This window comes from Glycine soja, chromosome 8, assembly GCF_004193775.1.
Source record: "Glycine soja cultivar W05 chromosome 8, ASM419377v2, whole genome shotgun sequence".
NCBI lineage: Eukaryota > Viridiplantae > Streptophyta > Magnoliopsida > Fabales > Fabaceae > Glycine > Glycine soja.
In genome coordinates this window covers 8538468-8558810 of record NC_041009.1, presented here as the reverse complement: position 1 = coordinate 8558810, position 20343 = coordinate 8538468, and the positions used below count along the sequence as shown (strand labels likewise).

Genomic DNA, 20343 nt, shown 5'->3' with positions numbered 1-20343 from the left:
CGCACTTCGTGTGGATTCTTCGCGCTAAGCGCGCCTTGGGACTTTTTTCGTGTGTCTTTTCCGCACTAAGCGTGTGTTGCACGCTGAGCGAGAGTGCGCGGTGTGCCTGTCTTATGCGTTAAGCGGACTATCCAATTCTTCTAATTTTTCTTTAGGTTTTTCTTCCAATTTTTACTTTAATTTTTTTTTAAAGCACTTGAAATCTTTTTCTTTTAACTTCTGCTAATAAAAAACTGCAAAGAAATTAATTTATTTATTATTTCATTAAAAACAACAGTAAAGTAAATAAATTACAATCATTCTTAATCAAAATTGACTATAAATTAAATCAAATTTCGCGATTATCAATATGAAAAACATTTTATGAATATTTAGAATAAATTATTTATAGTTTTAAATACTCACTGTCATCTACTTATATTATTAGAAATCACGTATGATATATTGGATTTTGTAATAATTGTTTCAAAAGTTACATTAATTATAAAAATTTAATTAGTTAACAATGTAAACATTTTAAAATTTAATTAGTTAACAATGTAAACATTTTAAAATTTAAACTAAAAGACGATGCATAAAAAATAAATTCTTAAATTTATACATTTTCAAAACGATTTGTATGAGAAACCTATTTTTGTTACTTGTAATGATAGTTTGAGTTTTTGGGACGACACCAATAAATGCTATTATTTTTATATGCAAATGTAATGTACGTGTTGGGTATGGAAGTTTTGAAATTTTAGTTTAATTTCTATATACAATTAGCTGATATATAGTGTAAAAAATTACATTATCAACTAATTAAAAATTAAAGTAGATATAACTTTTTAAAATTGCTCGGTTTTTTTATTGCTTCGGGAATCCTTCGTTGTTTCAAAGATCTTGTACATTGAAAGAGGTGCTGATTATGCAACCTTCATCAGCATTAGCCCACAACGGATCATCAGATCAAAGAACCCATGGTATTGCATGCACAAAGGAGAATCATTGATCAGCAGAGATTACTTATTTGCTGTTCAATGTCAAAAGACCAAGTCTTATGCACTAAATCATGACATTTATATATACACAATCGAGTGAACACAATTAATGGCCATTTCTGGTTAGTAACATTGTCCAGTTGGTTGGCTTGTGTTCACAAGGTTCATACCGAACCTCATTTTAGAAGCTGCTAACAGCCTCTTGAAAGAAGTCATCACTCAATGGTGATGTGCATCTTGCTTCCACTGACAATGTTTTCACCACACCCGGACACGGGTCTACCCCGAATGCACTGTCTGAGATTTTGATGGAGCAGCTCCTTTTCCCTTGGCAAGCCTGCAAAATATAAAAAAGTATATATGAAGAGGGTCAACAACCTAAATCAGGTAAGATCACTTAGAATGGCCACACTAATTTTGGCACTAGAAAAGTTAGGTTTTGTCAACCATGCCCACAACTGTTACGCCTGATACAGACATGTATTAGTATGGAGCATCTCCATGCTCACCACATAATATTTTTCATCAAAACATTAAAAGCCTGCAGCTAAAAAGCCGCAAAACACTACAGCCCTGTTTCTTCCATGCTACATATCAACATTAGCCAAGACCTTACACTTTTCTTAACATACAAGTTCTCATCAATTTTCTAGTGCCTACAGAAATGTTTATTCAGTGATAACAATAAATTTGTAATCGTAATACTTAAAGTATAAGCATTTTGGAAAATGTCTTGCATCATCACTTTTATCTAAGTCCACAATGCCAAAATCATGTGGAGCTTTTGCTTTCTTGCAGAGAACTATGTCCACAATTCTTTTCCCCTAAGGTAATAGTTAAGAGTGAAAAGCTACCCAATATAGAGTTTACCTCAGAAACTATCGACATTGAACTAGGTGCATGGCAGTTTCCTCTAGAAAAATTCTGACAACTACCTCCTGGAGTACCAAAGCTTGCAAATGCTACGGAGGAAATTGTGTGTCCTTGTTGACAATGTAAGTGCAGTTCAGGTATCATATTATTTGCCGAAACTTCTTCACCAATGAGATCTGCATTCACCAACTTTTGCAAAGGTGGATAGTTGGATTCTGACACTTGAGCACATATTATTCTGGACGAATGTAACTTAACTGAAATTTCAAAGGGATTTCCTCCGGTTTCCTCTAAGATAACAAGTAAATTGTTGGTTGCTTTCAACCATGATCGTGGCACATGGTACCTGGAGATTGACCAATAACTCAAGTTAAGGAAAGTGCAATGATAAGTATGATAGTACAATAAGTAATGCTGATTTCTCCTAAAAAATCTTTACAATAATTCTTCCAATACTTTATAAGGAAAGTATTAAATTAAAAAGCTGATGTATTTAATATAATAGGAATATAAAAAAATTCAATATTTTCCTCATTTGGTAATTAATAGGATTATTAGGGTTAGGATAATTTAAAGTTTTTCAACTAAAATATTGTACATAAAGGTGTAAGTCAACAGGAGATAAATGATGCTTTGAGTGACTTTTCATAATTAATCGATAAAGTCTTTTGGAGTCATGAAATCATGAAACCAACAGTTTTAGCTACTTTGAGACTACATACAAGGTTTGGGTTGGTTTTCCACAATTTGTTGAACACTTGTCGGAATTATATGCTCCACGATAATCACAGACTTGTTGACATCCACTTTTTGGGGAAACCCGAGTCCAGTATCTTCCTATATGTTGACCATTCACCCAAGCCTGACCTTTTCCCATGCTTTTGAAGTCTAGAGCAACCGGATCTATGCCACCAGGGACATCAAAATATGTCTGCTTTAAACAAATAGGTGTTATTTATACTTTGTTCTGTTGTGATAAAAAAGAAAAATAGCATTGGGAAAGAATGATCAGTGGGCTTAATAGCACCTTCATGAAATCTCAGTCGTGATATGATTATAGATTCACTCACTCTGTGGCAGTGCGTTGGGCATAATAATTAGTTAATTACAATAAATAGATAATTGAACAATTTCAGAGGCAACACAGAGAACAAACAAATGTCCTGGGCATATATAAAATATTCATTCCAAATCATCTGCTTTCCTTAAAGGAATTCAGCATGTGCATAAATTTATAATCATCTTTTTCATTGACCGTACACTCTTTCTATTATTCATGAATTTGTCCACTGTAGGAAATTTTTTAATCTTAAATGGTGCTTGTTTCTTGATCCTGAGTTAATTTCATGGATAAGTAAAAAGCAGTCTCATATATCACTTCAACAGCTCATAGTTACCTTGTACCATGTAAATGTGGATGGGATGGCATCAGGGGTCAACTCTACCCATTCTGAATTTTCATTCTCTTCACTGTAAAATTTTAAAAACTCACCCTGAAGCCCAACCTGGGATACAAATGAATAAAGTGGAGTTAGTATTTTCAAATTCCTCGGACTAAGAAAAGTACAATCCCACAAGTATAGAAAGTGATGACATGAAGATGAAAATTATAGAACAAGCAAATAAACTTAGAATAAATATAATGAAGCTGAGACACACCAAGAAAACACGCCATTAAAGCAGCATTTTAAGTTTCTTTGGAGTGAAGGCAGAACTAGACCAACTGATGTTGAACAAAGAATCAAAACCAAGATTTTTTTTTCCTTTCAAATTTATATCTTTTAATTACCATGTCAAGGTTGACATAAAAAAATCTCAAATAAGCAACTTAAACAACCTATTCCTACAAGGGCATGTAACCCAAACTTAAGATTCAAAAGCCTATTTCATACAGGAACATAGAATCTCAATCCAATTTATACTAAGGTAAGATATTGTTGGAATTAGGAATATTTTAGGAGATAAGAGCATTTTTTATGTTTATTTTAGCAAGTAGCCTAGGTACTTGGTATACGTAGGTTCAATGCATCTTAGGAAGTAGTGGATGCCTCCTTTAAAATAAAAAGGAAGTAGTGATATCTTAACTATTCTCTTGTAAATTGTTTTGGTATTAATTATCTTTGTAATACTCTTGAACATAAATAAGTTCATTCTGCTGGAAAGAAAACAAACTCAAGCACATTGAGATTTTTTCCCCCCATTTTCTCACATGGTATTAAAGATCCTAATCTGGGGGGAGGGGGTGTTTCTGCAAAAAAAATGGTCTCCGTCTGATTGGGCTCTTGAAGCTGTCAGACATCCAAAAATTCTAGAATTGTCCAGCAACATTTCCAGTGATTGTCAGAATTTACGATGACTTTTCTGCCCACTATCAGAACTCTTACAGCAATTTTTCTGCCTGCCATCAGAATTTTTCTGGTATAGCTAGGTTCAATGCATCTTAGGAAGTAGTGGTATCTTCATTGTTCTCTGGTAAATTGTTTGGGCGTTAATTGTCTTTGAAATACTCTTGAATATAAATAAGCCCAATCTGCTGGGTGGAAAAAACACTCAAGCATATTGAGAAAAAAATTCCTTTCTCATTTGCTTATAGATATTGTAAGACACTAAGACCTAAACATCTAAAGCATGAATTCCCAAATAGCAAAACCAAACCCTGATTGGATTACATATAATCAATAATTACTGCACTCATCCTTTTGCAGTTCTTATTTGCTTCTACATAAGTGGTTTATTTTTTATTACAATAAACTGAAATGTGTTCTTTGTTGCTTACCCTAATTATTTTAAAGGTTAAAGAGCCAAAATACCAGAAATAAGAATCCATATCACAGAACACACACACACACACACACACACACACACACACAATAGAGAGAATGAGAGAACCTATTGAATGAAAATACACAAATGTTTGGCTTAAGTACTTACAATATTTATACTAACTACACTGGTTTATTTACGAAGAGAATGCAACTGGAGTATACCTAAACAGCTTATGTACACCTAGTACTTACACTATGTATGGACTAACTAATTGACTCACCCTAGAAAATGTTTGCTAGATGGTCATTTGAATTCAGAAGAAGACCAATTGTAATATGTCCAGATTCCAGAAGGTACCATGTAGGAAATGAGAGAAAGAGAAAACACGTGCATTTGGCTTGTGTATTTACTGTATTTTTACTAACTGTACAGATTTACAGAATATATCTGTAGTCTACTACATCTAATAGTATTTTCCTCTAAAAACCAGCTAATAAATTACAGTTCTTTTGGATCAATTTAGGGTTTAAATATTAAATACATACCTGATAGGTCCATAATGATTTTGAAAGATCTATATCTCCATTTTCAAATCCAGTGATCTTTATTTTACCTCTAATCCCTGCTCCATCCTTCTCAAGAAAAGCGCCATAATTCTGTAACATTGTTTCAAATGAAAATATATGTATAGTCAGTAATCTTTATCCCTCAACTGTTTGATAGGAGAGTAAGTTGAAAGAAATATAAGAAAATAGATATAAAAGTCACAAAGCATACAGATGGAAAGGAATATGCTGTTAATATTAATGTGAACACATTGGGTAATCGTTTGTCATCAATTCACTAATGAACGGGTATGCAGATAAAGAAAATCATTTAATTATATGGGTATCAATTAACAACTGTGTTGGAAAGTTGCCTTAGATGCGGACACCCTTGGTCTGCCTTAATTTGCGGTCTCATGCACCTTCATTGTGATAGGTGAGGGGTGGATATAGTCCCACATCAACAGAAATAAGGCTCAAGTAATGCTTATAAAATTTGGGCAATCCTTGCCTTTCAAGCCAGTTTTGTGGGGTGGAGTTAAGCCCTAAATACAAATTTTAATAAACTGCAATGAAATAATGGACTAATAGACGCGGTTAATATTTTATACTACTAATAAAAAAAGGAAAATGTAAGAAATTGAAAGTAAAAAACCAGAGTTTCTAAGAATCTGTTTAGTTGATATTTTGATGAACTGGGTGTTTAGTTCTTACATTTATAGAGCCTGCGGTACAGTCGTTTTTTCCAATACTTACAGAAATAACTGCTTTAAATTGCTCATCCTAAGAAAAAGCAGTTATAGAATTATTCAAACATAAGAAACTGCCATACTAACACGTAGCAGTAACTTCCATGTTCCAAGACATTAAATTATTTATTATATAAGAAAAACATTATGTAGGCAAAATAATTGACATTACGTTCTTCAATTCTTCCTTTGCTGTTACTAATAAACCTCTTATCTAAAGGAACTAGTTTCACAACCAAATTTGATTGGTCAAAGACCATAACAGTAGAATTATGAAATTTTACACAATTGCCAAATACCTACACAACACAGTACACACAAATTAGCGACTGTAAATAATTTAAGGTTTTGGCATTATATATAAGGAAACATGTTAAAAATATACTAGGAATTTCACCTGTAAACCCACTGTTTGAGTTAACAGTGTTAAATCATTGTATCCTGGGAGAAATTGAAGAGTCTGGACCACCTTGATCCAATGACCAACAACATTACCTTCACTTGGAAAAGAAATGAAACTATATGATTATAAATATGTAGACAAAAGAAATAAATATTAAACCTCTAAAGCACAAGAATTATGATATAACTGATGTTTTGATTTGAAAAAAAAGGGGACCCATTGTCTGGAGTTAGGGATAGTGCTTTAAACAGACAAGGACACTACCTACTCCTGAAAATTTATCATCTGGGCTGTGACAACCAAGTTTTCACTCCCAATTGTCATACAAACACTATCATAGATCACAAGTGCTATTTTTTTTGTCAGACAATTTAGTGGCTAGTTTTTGTTAGAATGTTAGTGGGAGGATTTAAACCCACGACCTCTCCCCCTCCTCCTCCTCCTCCCTTCAACCCTTAAACTCTCCTTCTCAACCACCAAGTTAATCTTAATAACTCCTCACAAGTTCTATTTTCTTAAGCATTACTGAACTTCAAGCAGAAAATGCAGAATGTTAAAGAGTCTAGCTAGGGTAACTACATAATAAAGTGGAGCGCACGTTATTCATAATAGAACTTCCATTAACTTAAGGAAAAAAAATAGAAACTTGCTTGCTCGTATTCAAATACAGCATACATATAACACTATCAGATCAATTACCTATAAGCTGGCCATTGATGAATACACGCAATATGTCACGGACACCATCTATAGTAAGTTTTGGATGGACATCATTTTCCTCCCAAAACAAGATGTCACTATCTGAAACATATACTCTGCATTATACACACAAATTAATGGATATTCAATTAGACAACCATTGAATCAATATTTAAAAGAAATTTTGAGGATGTTTTTTAATTTCATTGCAGCATTATGGAATTCAGAACATGGTTTCTGCTGCGGAATTCCTTTGGAAGATATACGAAGGGAAAACTGTCGTGCTCTTTAGTTTTGAGTTTTGATGTCTTTTGATGCATCTTATATCTTTTCTTTTTAATTTTGATATGGAGGATATCTTATACGTAATCTTTCATGTTCCTTTTGATAGATATAAAAACATTCATTAGCCTTCACCTATCTCAAGCTTTTAGCAAAGTTGGTCCTTAACATTGTAACATTCTATGACCAAGTAGTTCGGTGCTTGTCACTGTAATAGAAAAAGTTAAATTTAAGATGGAAGTGTGGGCCTGTGCATTGCCCACACAAACCACACTTCAACACTGTGACCTTTCACCTAAAAGCTTAAGCTTTAAAAGAAAGTTGGTCCCTGAAACCTAGAGCTATAATGAATTACTCTTTATCTAAAAGAAGACAGATGACAAGTAAAGCTGTGAGTAACTGATTATGGTACAGAGAACTGTTCGGATGGTTAGGTTGTTACAAAGTCAGTGATACAGCTGTCACTATAAATACCTAGATACAGCTGTCACTATGACAGCTGTATCTAGGTGCTTATAAATACCTTCTGTATCTCTTCATTTAGATGCAAGACATTCATTTTTTAGTATCATCAATAATACAGTTTTTTTTCCTTCTAAATTCTCTCTGTAAACATCAATAAAAGCATGCATTTTTATTTTTTTTATAAAAGTAAGGCATGATACAACACACCACATATATCAGAAATTAAAAGTAAAACAAGCCACAAAATATCTTGTGACACCTGGTACCACTGCGGAGTATTTAGAAGTGCATAATTACCTGGTTGAATACCAAAGGTAATCAGATTGATCCTTTGTAACATTTAAGTGCTCCCATATACCTTCTACAGTGAAACTGCTCTTACTCCATATATTGAGTGGCTCTTTTGTAGTCATCCAAGACTTTGAGATGTAGTAAAAGTCATTCTGGTGCCTCAATTGCGGGGCTGGGAAAATATTAGAGACAGTTGGCAAATAAGACTCTACCAGTTTGACAGAAGTTTGTGCTCTAACCTGCACAAATATAAAGAAGAAAGAAAGTTTCAGACAACCTCAAAAATAATATAACATTACTACAAGTCTAGCAAGGAGATGTACACCTTGCAAAAAGAATAGACAACAAGGATTTCACTTTAACAGCCAAAATGCAAACAACCAAGCACAAAGGTAATACTAAAATTTATTTAATCAAAGGTTCTGTCAAATCACTCTATAATTCATCAAGGAGATCCCCCCAAAAGAACCATCAGCTAAAAAACAAAGATTGTACATCATTACACCAAAAAAGGAGGGGGGGGGGGGGGGGAGGTTGACTCAATTCAACAAAAGAGGCAAAAGAAACAAAAAATGTTCAATAAAATGATCCATAGCATAGACCAACCTTGGCAGTATTGAAAACTGTATTTCTGCAATCTGGCAAAACACTCACAGACCATGGTGGTATAGTGTATCTTTGACCGCGAAAGGTCACAGTTGCCTCTTTCCATTCATCAATGTTGGCAAGAAATGCTGAGCATATGCTTGAAGATTCAAACATAGACAAGTTTAACCCTTCAAGGTGAACATTTGCTTGGTACACATGTGCCTGAAATTGATGAACAAATGTGATTCAGAAAAAAATAAAAAGTCACCCATATATTTTTCCATACCTATCCCACAAAGTAGGATTGGCTACATGTTCTTGTGAAGACATAATGTATTAATCAAAGTAGATAAATATACACAACTATTCTCACAAGGTAAAATATATAATATCTATTTCACCACAAGAAGATTGCATGTAAATGTTTGGAATTATTTGGAGAAATCCAAGTCCCACATTGGCTAGAGATAAGGCCAATATAGAGTGTATAAGTGGGGGGAAGCCCTCATCCTATGAATTAGCTTTTGGGGTTGAGTTAGGGTCAAACCCACATTCTAAGAGGAATGATAACAGTAATAAGTTTGGAAATAATAGGAGTAGGATATTGTTGGGATCACTAGGATCATAGGGAACAGTTCTATTCCTAATTATAGTTCTTGAATTGTAAATATAAGATGCATTCATTATTTTATGTATATAAATATGAGCTAGCTGAGTGCAAAACTGAAAATCAATAAAGGATTTAACAGATTACAATCCTGCTTCTGCTCACAGTCTTTGGGTTTTGCCTTTTGGTCCAGCATAACCCCAAAATCTCTCAGAACCCCAATAGAAGGAATTTGTATGAACCCAAATAAAAAGGATAGGTCAGTCAAAGTTAAGGATTTTTTTCAACATTAACTCGGTTTCTAGTGTTTATAGGATAGATACAACTCACACAAGAGTACTTGCTTCCAGATTGAATGAAGCCCTTTCAGACGCCATTTCTGAGAATCATTTTATCTTTTATTACTAGTAGAAAAATTATTGGTAATGCTTTCATTGCTAAAAGGGTACTAGATGATGCTAGAGTCCAGAGGAAACGAAGCTGGGTTTTTAAGTTAGATTTGAGAAAGCTTATGATTTTGGAGAAAATGCTTTGGGTTGAGGTGGGGAAATTGGACTTTTGGGTTTTTCTGTTGCAGTTATTTGGAGAGAATGAGTGTCAGGTATGAACCACAGATGGTTGAATTGTTATTTCAGGTTTGGAGGGCACCTCAAATGACCCTTCAAGGATTGAACCCCAAGCCATGGCCATTTGGATAAGATCAGAAAACAGGAACCGACAATTTTATAGAAAGAAGCGCAGAGATCAGAAAATCAAGGTGACTGCTGAGATGTAAAAAAATCCATGCGCCTTCTCCTAATAATTTAAGCTTTTAGGAGAGTTGATTCATAATATGCTATGAGAATGAGAGACTGTATGACCAGATGATCAGGACTTCTATCTTTGAGACTCTTATAAGTTGAATTTTAGCAGAAGGTAAAGTGGCCTATGCATTGTATACACTTCAAACCCAAAGGTACTTGCATCAAAAGACTTAGTAGTAGAGATATAAGCCATTGGTGACATATTACCTAATAGCTTAAGCTTTAGGAGAGTAGGTCTCTGACTGTAACTACCAATAAAATATTAAATGTAATAAGCCATAATGCTTGAAATTTTTATGAAATATCTATTTCAGCCTAGGCTCATACCTCCTGCTTTGGACCCAATTTTATATATGTTGGTGAATCAGTGGCCACCAGGGCAGGCTCACAAAGCTTCAAAGCAGCATGTAAATCTTTCAAGTGACCCCATTTTGGTTCACGCAGCAGACCTAGAAAAACAAGGTTCATCGAGTGTCATCAATCATGTCAACTGCTATAGCCTATATGAATCCCATTAGCTACCATCTAAACAACAGTCTTATTGTTATTCTTCTACATACCATACTCATCAATTGGAGCATCATAATCATAACTTGTAATTTGCAAGGGTCCCCCTGCAGTGCGGCCAAAATTTGTTCCGCCAAAATACTGTAACATAAAAGGGCTTGTCAAGATCTGGGTTACAGATACTCAAAGACTAAAATATACATCAGATATAGATAAAACCTTGTATAATACATATATATTCATCCTAAATAATTCTAAAATATATAAAGAAAAGTGGCAATTAGAAGATATCACCTCACTGACTTTTAAGTTTATTTTTCATTGAAAATAAATTACCAGAAACAAATAAATGGAAGTACAAAACAAAGGACAAGGCATCCTATAGAATGAAAAAGCAAAATAAGACATTTAAAGCATCAATGGCATAAAGACCTTAGTAATGTTTATTAATATATATTCCTTCACTTTCCCAGTCACTTTAAAACTGGGCAATGGTTCTTGAATTAGATTTTGAGAGGAACATTACATAAGGGGTTCATCTTTTCAAGAGGCCTTCCCTCACTGTATAATTTTTCTATTTTTTCAGCAGTCCCCTATACAAGTTCCACATCTATTGATGGCTACCTAAGGCAGTATAGAAAATGATTCTAAACAATTGCTAATAAAGGCATAGATCAAACTACTTCCATTTTCCCATCCTGTGAGGATGTATTTACTCAGCTGTTGTATATTACCTCTCAAAGGCATCCCTCCATTGAATCCTATATTTGTTTCTACCTATCCAAATTTTTCCTGTTCAATTTTTAATATGCTTTTATTCTGCATTTTCAGTATCAAGACAGAGATCTTTTATGCTTCTAAACCGGTAATGGCCATTCACATCTTACAGTAGAGTTTCAATTGGATATTTAAAATAAAAAGCAATTTTATTAATAAAAGACAGGGAAATAGTAAAACAAAAGCATGGCAATACAGAACAAAATATGGCAAAAGTACAGCAGTATAATAAAGCCATCCAATACAGACATTGGACAAGAATCCTCCATGAGATAACCATTAGCTTAGAATAGCAAAGAAGCCAAAAGTGAACTGTTAGGCCAAAAATACAAATAAAAAAAAAACTTCAACTATCATACCATGTAATAGTTTTGAAAGCTTCCTCCACGTTGGAAAAAACGTGCAACTGCAAAAGCAAGGTCTTCAACAGGTCTATGAGGCAATCTTTCACCCCATTGTGTATACCTTCAAATGTCAACTGGAAGCAATCAAAATATTTATCACCACAGCCAAATAATGAATCAACTCTCAGAACATTATTTCTCTTATCTTCTATTTCTTATCAACAGTTCAACAGACATAGGTTTATGCAATAACACACATAAGCACAGAACACAAATATATTGGTTATCCTGAAAGGTTTATGATCAATTTATATAATATTGACTCCTAAACTTGTATTTATATTGTCATTAACTATATAATCACACATGTACCCTTGAAGGATGTGATTGTTCATACCATCCATCCCAGTTCTCTGTCCACATCGTTGGTTTGTTATGAGAGTTTGGTTTAAATCCATCACAGTAGTATGCATTGCATGTATCAATCTGTGTACAACAATATTGATTTATTAACCACTTGAATTGTTAGTTATTTTAATCACGAAATATTTTAACATTTCCCTTTGTTATTTTTTCAAAATCTGTAAGAGAGAACTGAACACATTTTTATTTTATTAAGTACAGGTAATGCCAATAACAGTTCTTTTTAATAGTGGAAAGGGATATAATTTACAATGTCATATGGAGCATCCTGCTGTCTACACATGACCCATGGAACCCCAGCACCAAGACTTAGAGCCATCTTAGCCGCCCATTTCATATACTCTTTACCTCCTTTACCATAGGAATTCTCAATGTTCCCATATTCATTCTCAATCTGATAAAATTCAGTCACAAGCTTAGTTAAACATTGCATTCTAGAAAGGGAAGCATCAAATTAAAAACTTGCATGCACTAATTCCAAGATAACAGAATAAAGCATAATCAACAATTATCTAACACAAAATAATTAAGTCTGCTGATGAGGTGGAGAACTAAGTAATTTGAATATTGGATATTATAATCAGAATACATCAATACAAAAAATGAAACATATAACAAGAATCAACAACTAAAATCTTACATGCAGTATATCACACACATTCTATTAATATATGTGGGAGCTAATACCTAAGACCTATCTTTACTAGCATGCGTATATCACACACATTATATAACATTAGGTGATTCCAATAGACATTGAAATTAGAGAAAAATCCAGAGAATGTGTTATATCCAGTTATCCATAATCTGGTATAAGCAGTTCACTCCTGCCAAAAATAAAAGTTACCTAGGCAGAGAAGCACAAGTTCAATAAGGCAAACAACAGTATAGAGACAGTTGTAATTTCACTGCTAATTTTGGATACCCCGGCAGGACTATGAATATGCTTCAAATTATGAAAAGTAAAACCAATTAATGGCTTTAATGCATATAAAGCCCAAAACCCACACTCTTTTCCTACCTGCAACAAAATTATGGGACCACCTTGCCAAGAAAACAGCCTTTCCTCTCTCATCAGATTCACCACCTTGGAGACAAAGCGCTTCATCTCCTCCTGGATTTTTTTTTAAAAAAAATAGGATGTTAAGAGCACATTATCATTTATTCTATGATTTTGGGACAGTTCAAAAAATCCCACCCCTGCCCTCAAACATTGAGGGGCATTACGTGATATAAAAAAACACAAAAAAGGGGGAAATTTGACATAATTCCCTGCATAAAGTAATGAGTGCAACCAAGAACAAGCGTTTGCCATGTCAATTGTAGTTCAAAACTGAGAACACTGAATAAATGGAATAATCACAAATAAGCATAAACAAATGATATAGATCTGTTTACAAAACAAACATAAAAGACAGTAATGCCAACCAACAAAGGATTTCACCTTGAAAGGTGCATTGTTTGTTCGAAATTCAATACCAGGGATATCACGCAACCACACAGGGAAACCCCTGCAAACATAGTTCATAAATCAATGAACAAGTTGTCAAATAGTTATTTACTTTTTAAAAGAAAAATAAGCATTACTGAAGTGAAATAAGCAAACCAGGGGTGAAAATAATAATCCCTTTTGAGAGAAAAAAAAGTAAAAAAGAAAACAACTAAAACACAAACAAAATAAAAGAAGCAGATGAAACTAAGGGTGTAGCAGGGATGTGCAATCTGAAATCCCTATGAATACTTTTCCAACTATACACAGGCTTCGATAGATAACAAATGGATAGCATCATGACAGTGGTGTTGTAAAACAGGCAATATTCAGATGGAGAAATAGGATAGATAGGCAAGTATTGATCACAAAGAAAAACTTAACTTATGTTTTAACCAAAGTACCAGAAATATTAACTGCATTGTTCAAAGTCTGTGCTTTTTCTTTTCTGCAAAGCATAAATTATTCTGATTTGGCTTTTCTTTTTTAAAACAGCCTTCTTTCATAAAAAACTTAAAGCTGATTCACAATTCAGATAAATTTACAACAAAACATTAAACAGGAGTAAAAAGCACAGTTTTAAAACTAAAAACGTGTGTGAATTCTCTGCAAAATTTAAGGTACAACTTGCACAATCCATTTTAGTTTCTTTTGGACAAAGTTGAAATTATTTTGTCATATTTTAACACTACTTTCCACCATTAATTTACAGTCTAAACCAAAAAGTTTACTAACTTCCAATTTGACATATATAAATCAGCAAAGATAAACTAATATTGGCATCAAAGGTAAATGACTAAATGAAAACTATTACTCAGTCTCACACCAAATATTACGATGATGACTTTCAACTAGATATGAATGTAAAAATCCTAGAACGGAGCATAAAAAATCCGTGGAAACTACACGATTAAGGAATTTTCCTGTTTAGAAATGTAATTAATTAACTATCATCATGCAATCTCTTCAAGTTGTTTATCTAAATGGAAACATCAAATAATGATAATATGAGAAAAGGCTGAGACCCAAAGTTCCATTCGGCACACGCATAAGGGCCTATGCGGAGAAAGAAATAGAGTCCATGGGATGCAGCTAGTCTCACAAACTTCACAAGATCATATCTCCCTTCAAAATTATACTGCACAAGAGAAAGCACACTAAATGAAAAAGAAATTAATATTTCAGCATTAATAAACAAATATCAAATCTACAGTCGGAAGAAACAAGACGTAGTGAGAAGTATAATTTTGCACCTGTCCTCTCACTGGCTCATGCCCATTCCAGAAAACATAAGTTTCAATCACATCCGCCCCACCTTCCTTGCTCTTTGCAATCAAATCAGGCCACATCTAAAATCATACCAAATGTATAATAAGCCACGGTAACAAAATAAATTTCATAAAGTTAACATCACAGAATTTAACATCCTATTATTAGACTATATTGCACTGCTCCAAATTTGGCAAAAACGTTGACCGAGACTGATAATAAGAGCTGCGGTTAATTTGTTGATTTTGTTTCAGAAGAATTTTCAATTCGCTAATCGTACAAAGAAGAAGAAATTCAGAAGAACTAAAGCTCAAAAGCTGATAATAATGTCATAACGCGATGCTCAGGAAGAAAAAAAAAACAGTGATTATCTTCTTCAAAATAAAGTAATCCAAACACGCAAATAGGATTTTGACTTTTGAGAACGAACCAGAACGAGATTCATTAAGGCACTGAAACAAACAGAAGCAAAAAAAAAAAAAAAAAACAGAGCAAACAAGCTTGTAACTCAACTTGATGGAAAAGAGAAAAAAGATAATTGAGTTAAATTGTGGTTGCATGTTAGTGTTATTTTAGTTGATGACTGATGATGAGTTAAATTAAATTAAATTGACCTCGGGAGTGGCGCGTGGATAGTGGATTCCGGCGGAGATGAGGAAGCGGCGTTTGCCGTTGAGGATGAGAGCGCGGTGATCGTAGCTCACGTTGAACGGTTTGAAATACTCTTCCCCCTCCGTCACTCTTACTCCATACTCCATTGCTACTACGCAAACACACACACATACCACTGCCACTACCATTCCTGATCCAAATCCTCCTCTGGAATTGGAATTACGCAGCATCTTCTTCAACCTTTCGTGCCTAGTTCGCAACTGCAACCACCGTTGAAAACTATATAATATAATTGGAATAAACGGATGCTTGTTTTCTCCTAGCTCCGTACTTACTGATACACAAGTTTATTAAATAAGACAATCTAGGGTTGCTCTAGTCTTATCCATTGTTTTTATTTTAACGTTTATCTTCAATATTAGGCAACCATCAAGCGTGGATCAACTTTCGCGTCGGATTCCTACTAATTTAAATAGGATCGTCTTCGATAGAAGATACTTGCAATTTTAAAAAATAAAAAAATTAGGCAAACTTTTGTTTTTGTCAGCTACGTTTGTTTAATGTGAGCTATGTTATCCTTTAATTTTTAGGTTTCTTCGTTTCTAATTTTTTTATCTTTATTTGTCTTGGAAATCATAAGAGATGAATTTTTTTTGGACAGAAAATCAATAGAGATGATTCTATTCAAATTATCGACATTAGTACATTACCCAAAAAAATTGGACAATCCAAAATCATTCATGTGTTTCACGTAAAAAAAAAAAGTCATTCATTATGATTTGGAAATGGAAATCTCACTAACCCAAGAAAATGCACACCAAACTAACATCTGTCTCTTTTTTTGGTGGTCTGACACCTGTCTCTCGTACTTGCAAACATGGTATATTGACACCAAATAAAATCAAATTTTAATTAATGTTGCGTCAATTTTTTTATTTTTTGGTAAGGTGCTGTTTTATTTTGGTAAGAATGTCGTGTCAATTAAAAATACAAATTTTAATTAACAATTTTCCTTTTAAAAAATTTAAAACTTAGACAAAGCACGACTTTGATTTCGTTCTATGTTCTACTTGTATATTTTCTATAAAAAAAATTACTTTAGGACTATTTTTCTCATACACCACAGTCACCACTTATCTTTTTTATTAGGAAAAACTTTTTTTTGGTGTGAAAGAAAAACTAAACATAGACAAGTTTGAATATTTTTATAAAAAGATAATAAGTCGTATGAGATATGTGACTTCACTTTTTTGGATTAAAAAAACCACGCATAAACTTATAAGAAATAAACTAAAAAAAGATATACAGAATAAGTTGTATAAGATATACTGCTTCGTGCAAATAAATAATTTTGTAATTATAATAATTTAATGATTTTAGGTTCAAACTGCACTCTTGGATTAGAAAAGCCACACATAAACTTATAAGCAATAAACTGAGAAAAGATATACACAATAATTTAAATCCTATGCATAATTTACATTTACATTTATAAACAACAGGAAATTAAAAGAAAACTAATTATATTTAATCCCTATATACACAGCCAGCAAATTTACACTTTAACATGCATAAAACCAAATGTGTTTACAATATACTTACATCAAAACGTGCCACTTGTTTTATCTAATCTGTTTGTTTACGTTTCTAACACAAAACTGTAATAACACCGGTAGAATGTTAGGGACACAATGTCTTTGCTGTAACTTAAACTTTAACCTCTCATGTAAGGAAACAAATAACAAGCAATGAGATTCAAATATATATCTCAGTAAATGGCCACAGCTTAATTGTATTCTTACACATGAAACTTGTTTAAAGTTTCGGTAAGACAATAACTGCTGCAGAAAATTGTCATGTACTACCATGAAAAATCTAGGTGCAGAACTTAACACAAGAAAACTCACCATCATAAGTGTACTTATACTTAGTACTTACCTCACTAAAACAGAACACCCGCATGAACAATTAACATGTGCATAATTTGAAGAATAAAAACTTAATCATTTTGTGGCTATATACTTCAAGTGGATTGTGGAGAAATTCTGGATGTTTCTTCTTGTCCCATAGTAAAGCCTCCTTTCTTTTCCTTACAATTTCACAATGAATTCTAAGAGATGTGTTTACCAGCCCTTTAAAAATGCTATTAACGAATCATGCTCTCTTCCTCCTTTTCCCAATATTTAATATTTAAACTTAATATTGTAGAGAGAAAAAGGATTATAGACTGTTTTACACTGTCATCCAATTACAACTTACCATATATAGTAAAACTATTTTAAAATTATTTTAAAACTTAAAAGTTATATCAACAATAATTTGTGATTGGATAATGATGTAAAACTATTTTACACCATCAGTGACCATTAAACTATTTTAAAAGAACTTTGACCCATCAAATAATACTCTGCCTCTGTTCTCACTACAAATTCTGTATCTCTGCATTTCGCTGACAACTTTGCAAACTTAAAAGAACCCCCTGACTCAATAGAAATCACAATCTGTTTTTGTACTACAAAAAACATAAACTTTGATACAATAAATATGATCAATGACACTTCTAGTCACTAATAACACGTAGGAAAGATTGCCTCTATCATAGTTTAAAATTGCCAAATAATGGTTCATTTCACGCACTAACAGAATCGTAGTTTATTTCTAATTAAATTTATAGCAAGTAATGACTAATCCAATTTAGTCAAGGACCAATCAATACATCTCTGAATACAACTACTAATTCTAACCTTGGAGCCTACACTATACCTAGTAAGTGTTACGGAGCATTTTTTTATAATGTTGTCCTAACTTTTGTGTCAACTAAGATATAGTTCTTCAAATAATCAAGGTAGAAAGAACATTTTCTATGTTTACTTAATGTTGAAGTCCCACATCGAATATAGATAGTGTCGAGATAAACTATATAAGTGGGAAAAAATCATCACCTTAAAAGTCGGTTTGGTAGAGTCTTTCCTAAATGGATCCTTATGTTTGTCACGCAGGTCCCCTTGATCTTACCATGTAGAAAGTATATATATCAACATATTAACTTGTGAGTTGCCACAAGTATTTTTTACAAATTTAAAGTAAACTACCAAACTTAAAATCTCAAACAGATATCAAACCATGTGTTCCAATGGCAATATCTTTACTACAACACAGCTAAACACTCAGAAAATAGAAGAGTTGGTTGAGGAATTGCAGTACACAGAAAATTAAAGGAATGAATAAAAGAAATGGTTAACCTTATTCTTACTTTGATCCTTAGAGTGGACAATCCAGAGAAAGCTTTTTATGATTCAGAAATACAAAAGCAAAATATTATGAAGAGTGAAAATTGCATTATTGTCTAAGGTAAAATTAGTAAAGCTTTTACCTTAGATTTCAGTAGCTCCACCTTAAAGTTTATCTCTACCCTCCACTGTGTTCATAAACAAATCAAGTTGGGAGATGATCCTCTGAAGCATCTCATCTACATGTTTCAAGATCCATACATAAGTATCACTCACTAAAAGCAAGCTAGTAACGGGAAGAAACTTCATAATTGTAAACATACTTGTAAGCATGTCAGAATGTGTTCCAGAATAAAGAAATTAAACGTACTTGTATTTCCTTAAGAGTAGTTCCCTCTTTGTAGGTTGTCTAAATCTTGAAACTGACTGGTTTCAAGGATGTGATAAGTAATGGTGACTGCAAGGTGAATTAAAAGTAAAACACAAGGTAAATTAGTATAGGGGTCTAAATCTAACATTTGACATCATGTAATATTTGGAAACTACTACTGTCTTGTCATAACCAATTTTCTAGAACAGAGAATTAATATACTCCAGTATCATTTTTTTAATATTCAAAAAGAGAGGTCGAAATATGCAAGAAAGCCAAATCAAATGTGGCTAAAGTCAAACTCGTTTCCTTTTAACCTGGTGATCTGTTCTTGGATCGATGAGGATGAGAAGGCGATGCTCACTGAAGGAAGTTTGAAGCTAATTGTTGAAAGTATCAAGGGTATGCCTTCCAGCAATGGCATAAGCACCAATGTACTGAGCAAACTTGAGAACTGCTCTCTGCCCATAAGCACCTGAATTCAGCCAAGTGCCAAAGCAATTGATCAAACACTTAAAAACTGATTGGAAAATCAAAGAAAATATAACACTTAAAAACTATTCTATTCACATTGCAACCAATAAGAAAATCAAGAAATCAGAATGTGTTCCAGAATAAAGAAATTTATAAAAATATAATTTTAAGTACTTTATTTAAATAAGAAATTTTATAGATGAAGAAACTTTATTTAATGGTGTGTTTGGTAGAGGGGGTAAGGAGAAACAACTCCACTTAATAAAACTTGTTTACCTTTTTCATCAAATTGACTTTTTCATTTAGTTCACTAAATGAAACAAGTCCCTGTCATTTGTTATTTTCCTCCCCAATTCAATGATATCAGCTTGATACCTGCTCTGTATCAAACAAGTTTTCAAGGTTCAGCCCTTTGGACATAGAAATTAACTCAAATGCATTCATTGCTGTTGACTGCTGTTCGTTCTTCTCCGTCACATGGTGCTCCTGAAAACACATGCAAAATCCTTTATGAGATAATATTCCAGAACTCACAGAAAATCAATATCAATATCATGTCTAATTATCTTCAACATACTTCAGAATCTTTAAAGACAGCTTCAATATCGTCGAGGTTGGTTTCCCCATTCTTCTGAAAAACTGGAAGCTTATAATCTTTTCTTAAACCATTCATCATCCAAATTCTAACCTTGAAGCCTGTACTCTGGTAAGTGATATGGAATATTTTTTATATTTTTTTTCTAACGCTGTCCATACTTTTGTGTCAACTAAGATTTCGTTCTTTAAGTAATCAAGGT

At 33.2% G+C, this 20343-nt stretch overlaps 1 protein-coding gene and 1 long non-coding RNA gene across 4 annotated transcripts; both read right to left on the bottom strand.

The window, feature by feature from the left end:
• Nucleotides 1-820: 820 nt before the first annotated feature.
• Nucleotides 821-15889, bottom strand: LOC114421668 (beta-galactosidase 9). 3 transcript variants are annotated; one of them, XM_028387720.1, is made up of 19 exons: nt 15475-15883; nt 14845-14940; nt 14617-14729; nt 13547-13613; nt 13124-13216; nt 12353-12496; nt 12077-12165; nt 11695-11800; nt 10612-10699; nt 10379-10500; nt 8660-8863; nt 8060-8292; nt 7016-7131; nt 6311-6408; nt 5165-5275; nt 3251-3358; nt 2576-2787; nt 1851-2199; nt 821-1317 (listed from the first exon to the last, which is right to left on the bottom strand). In XM_028387720.1, exons 1-19 carry the CDS (start codon nt 15700-15702, stop codon nt 1162-1164), a joined length of 2733 nt encoding a protein of 910 aa, XP_028243521.1. In that variant the 5' UTR covers nt 15703-15883; the 3' UTR covers nt 821-1161. The 3 variants fall into 3 exon arrangements, with proteins under 3 accessions (XP_028243521.1, XP_028243522.1, XP_028243523.1); XM_028387721.1 differs by having other exon boundaries at nt 2576-2784; nt 15475-15882; XM_028387722.1 differs by lacking the exons at nt 821-1317; nt 1851-2199; nt 2576-2787 and adding an exon at nt 2806-2924 and having other exon boundaries at nt 15475-15889.
• A 1983-nt stretch (nt 15890-17872) lies between these two features.
• Nucleotides 17873-19602, bottom strand: LOC114422900. The gene is made up of 3 exons (XR_003668760.1): nt 19390-19602; nt 19073-19159; nt 17873-18941 (listed from the first exon to the last, which is right to left on the bottom strand). It is a non-coding gene; the product is annotated as an uncharacterized LOC114422900 (long non-coding RNA).
• Nucleotides 19603-20343: the final 741 nt, after the last annotated feature.

Coding starts and splice junctions, on each gene's coding strand:
- LOC114421668 (XM_028387720.1), bottom strand. CDS start 15,702: ATGCTGCGTAATTCCAATTCCAGAGGAGGATTTGGATCAGGAATGGTA. Junction 10,501..10,611: donor TGCTCCAATTGATGAGTATG/GTATGTAGAAGA, acceptor TTGTTTTTCTAG/GTCTGCTGCGTGAACCAAAA. Junction 6,409..7,015: donor CATCAATGGCCAGCTTATAG/GTAATTGATCTG, acceptor TTCCAAGTGAAG/GTAATGTTGTTGGTCATTGG.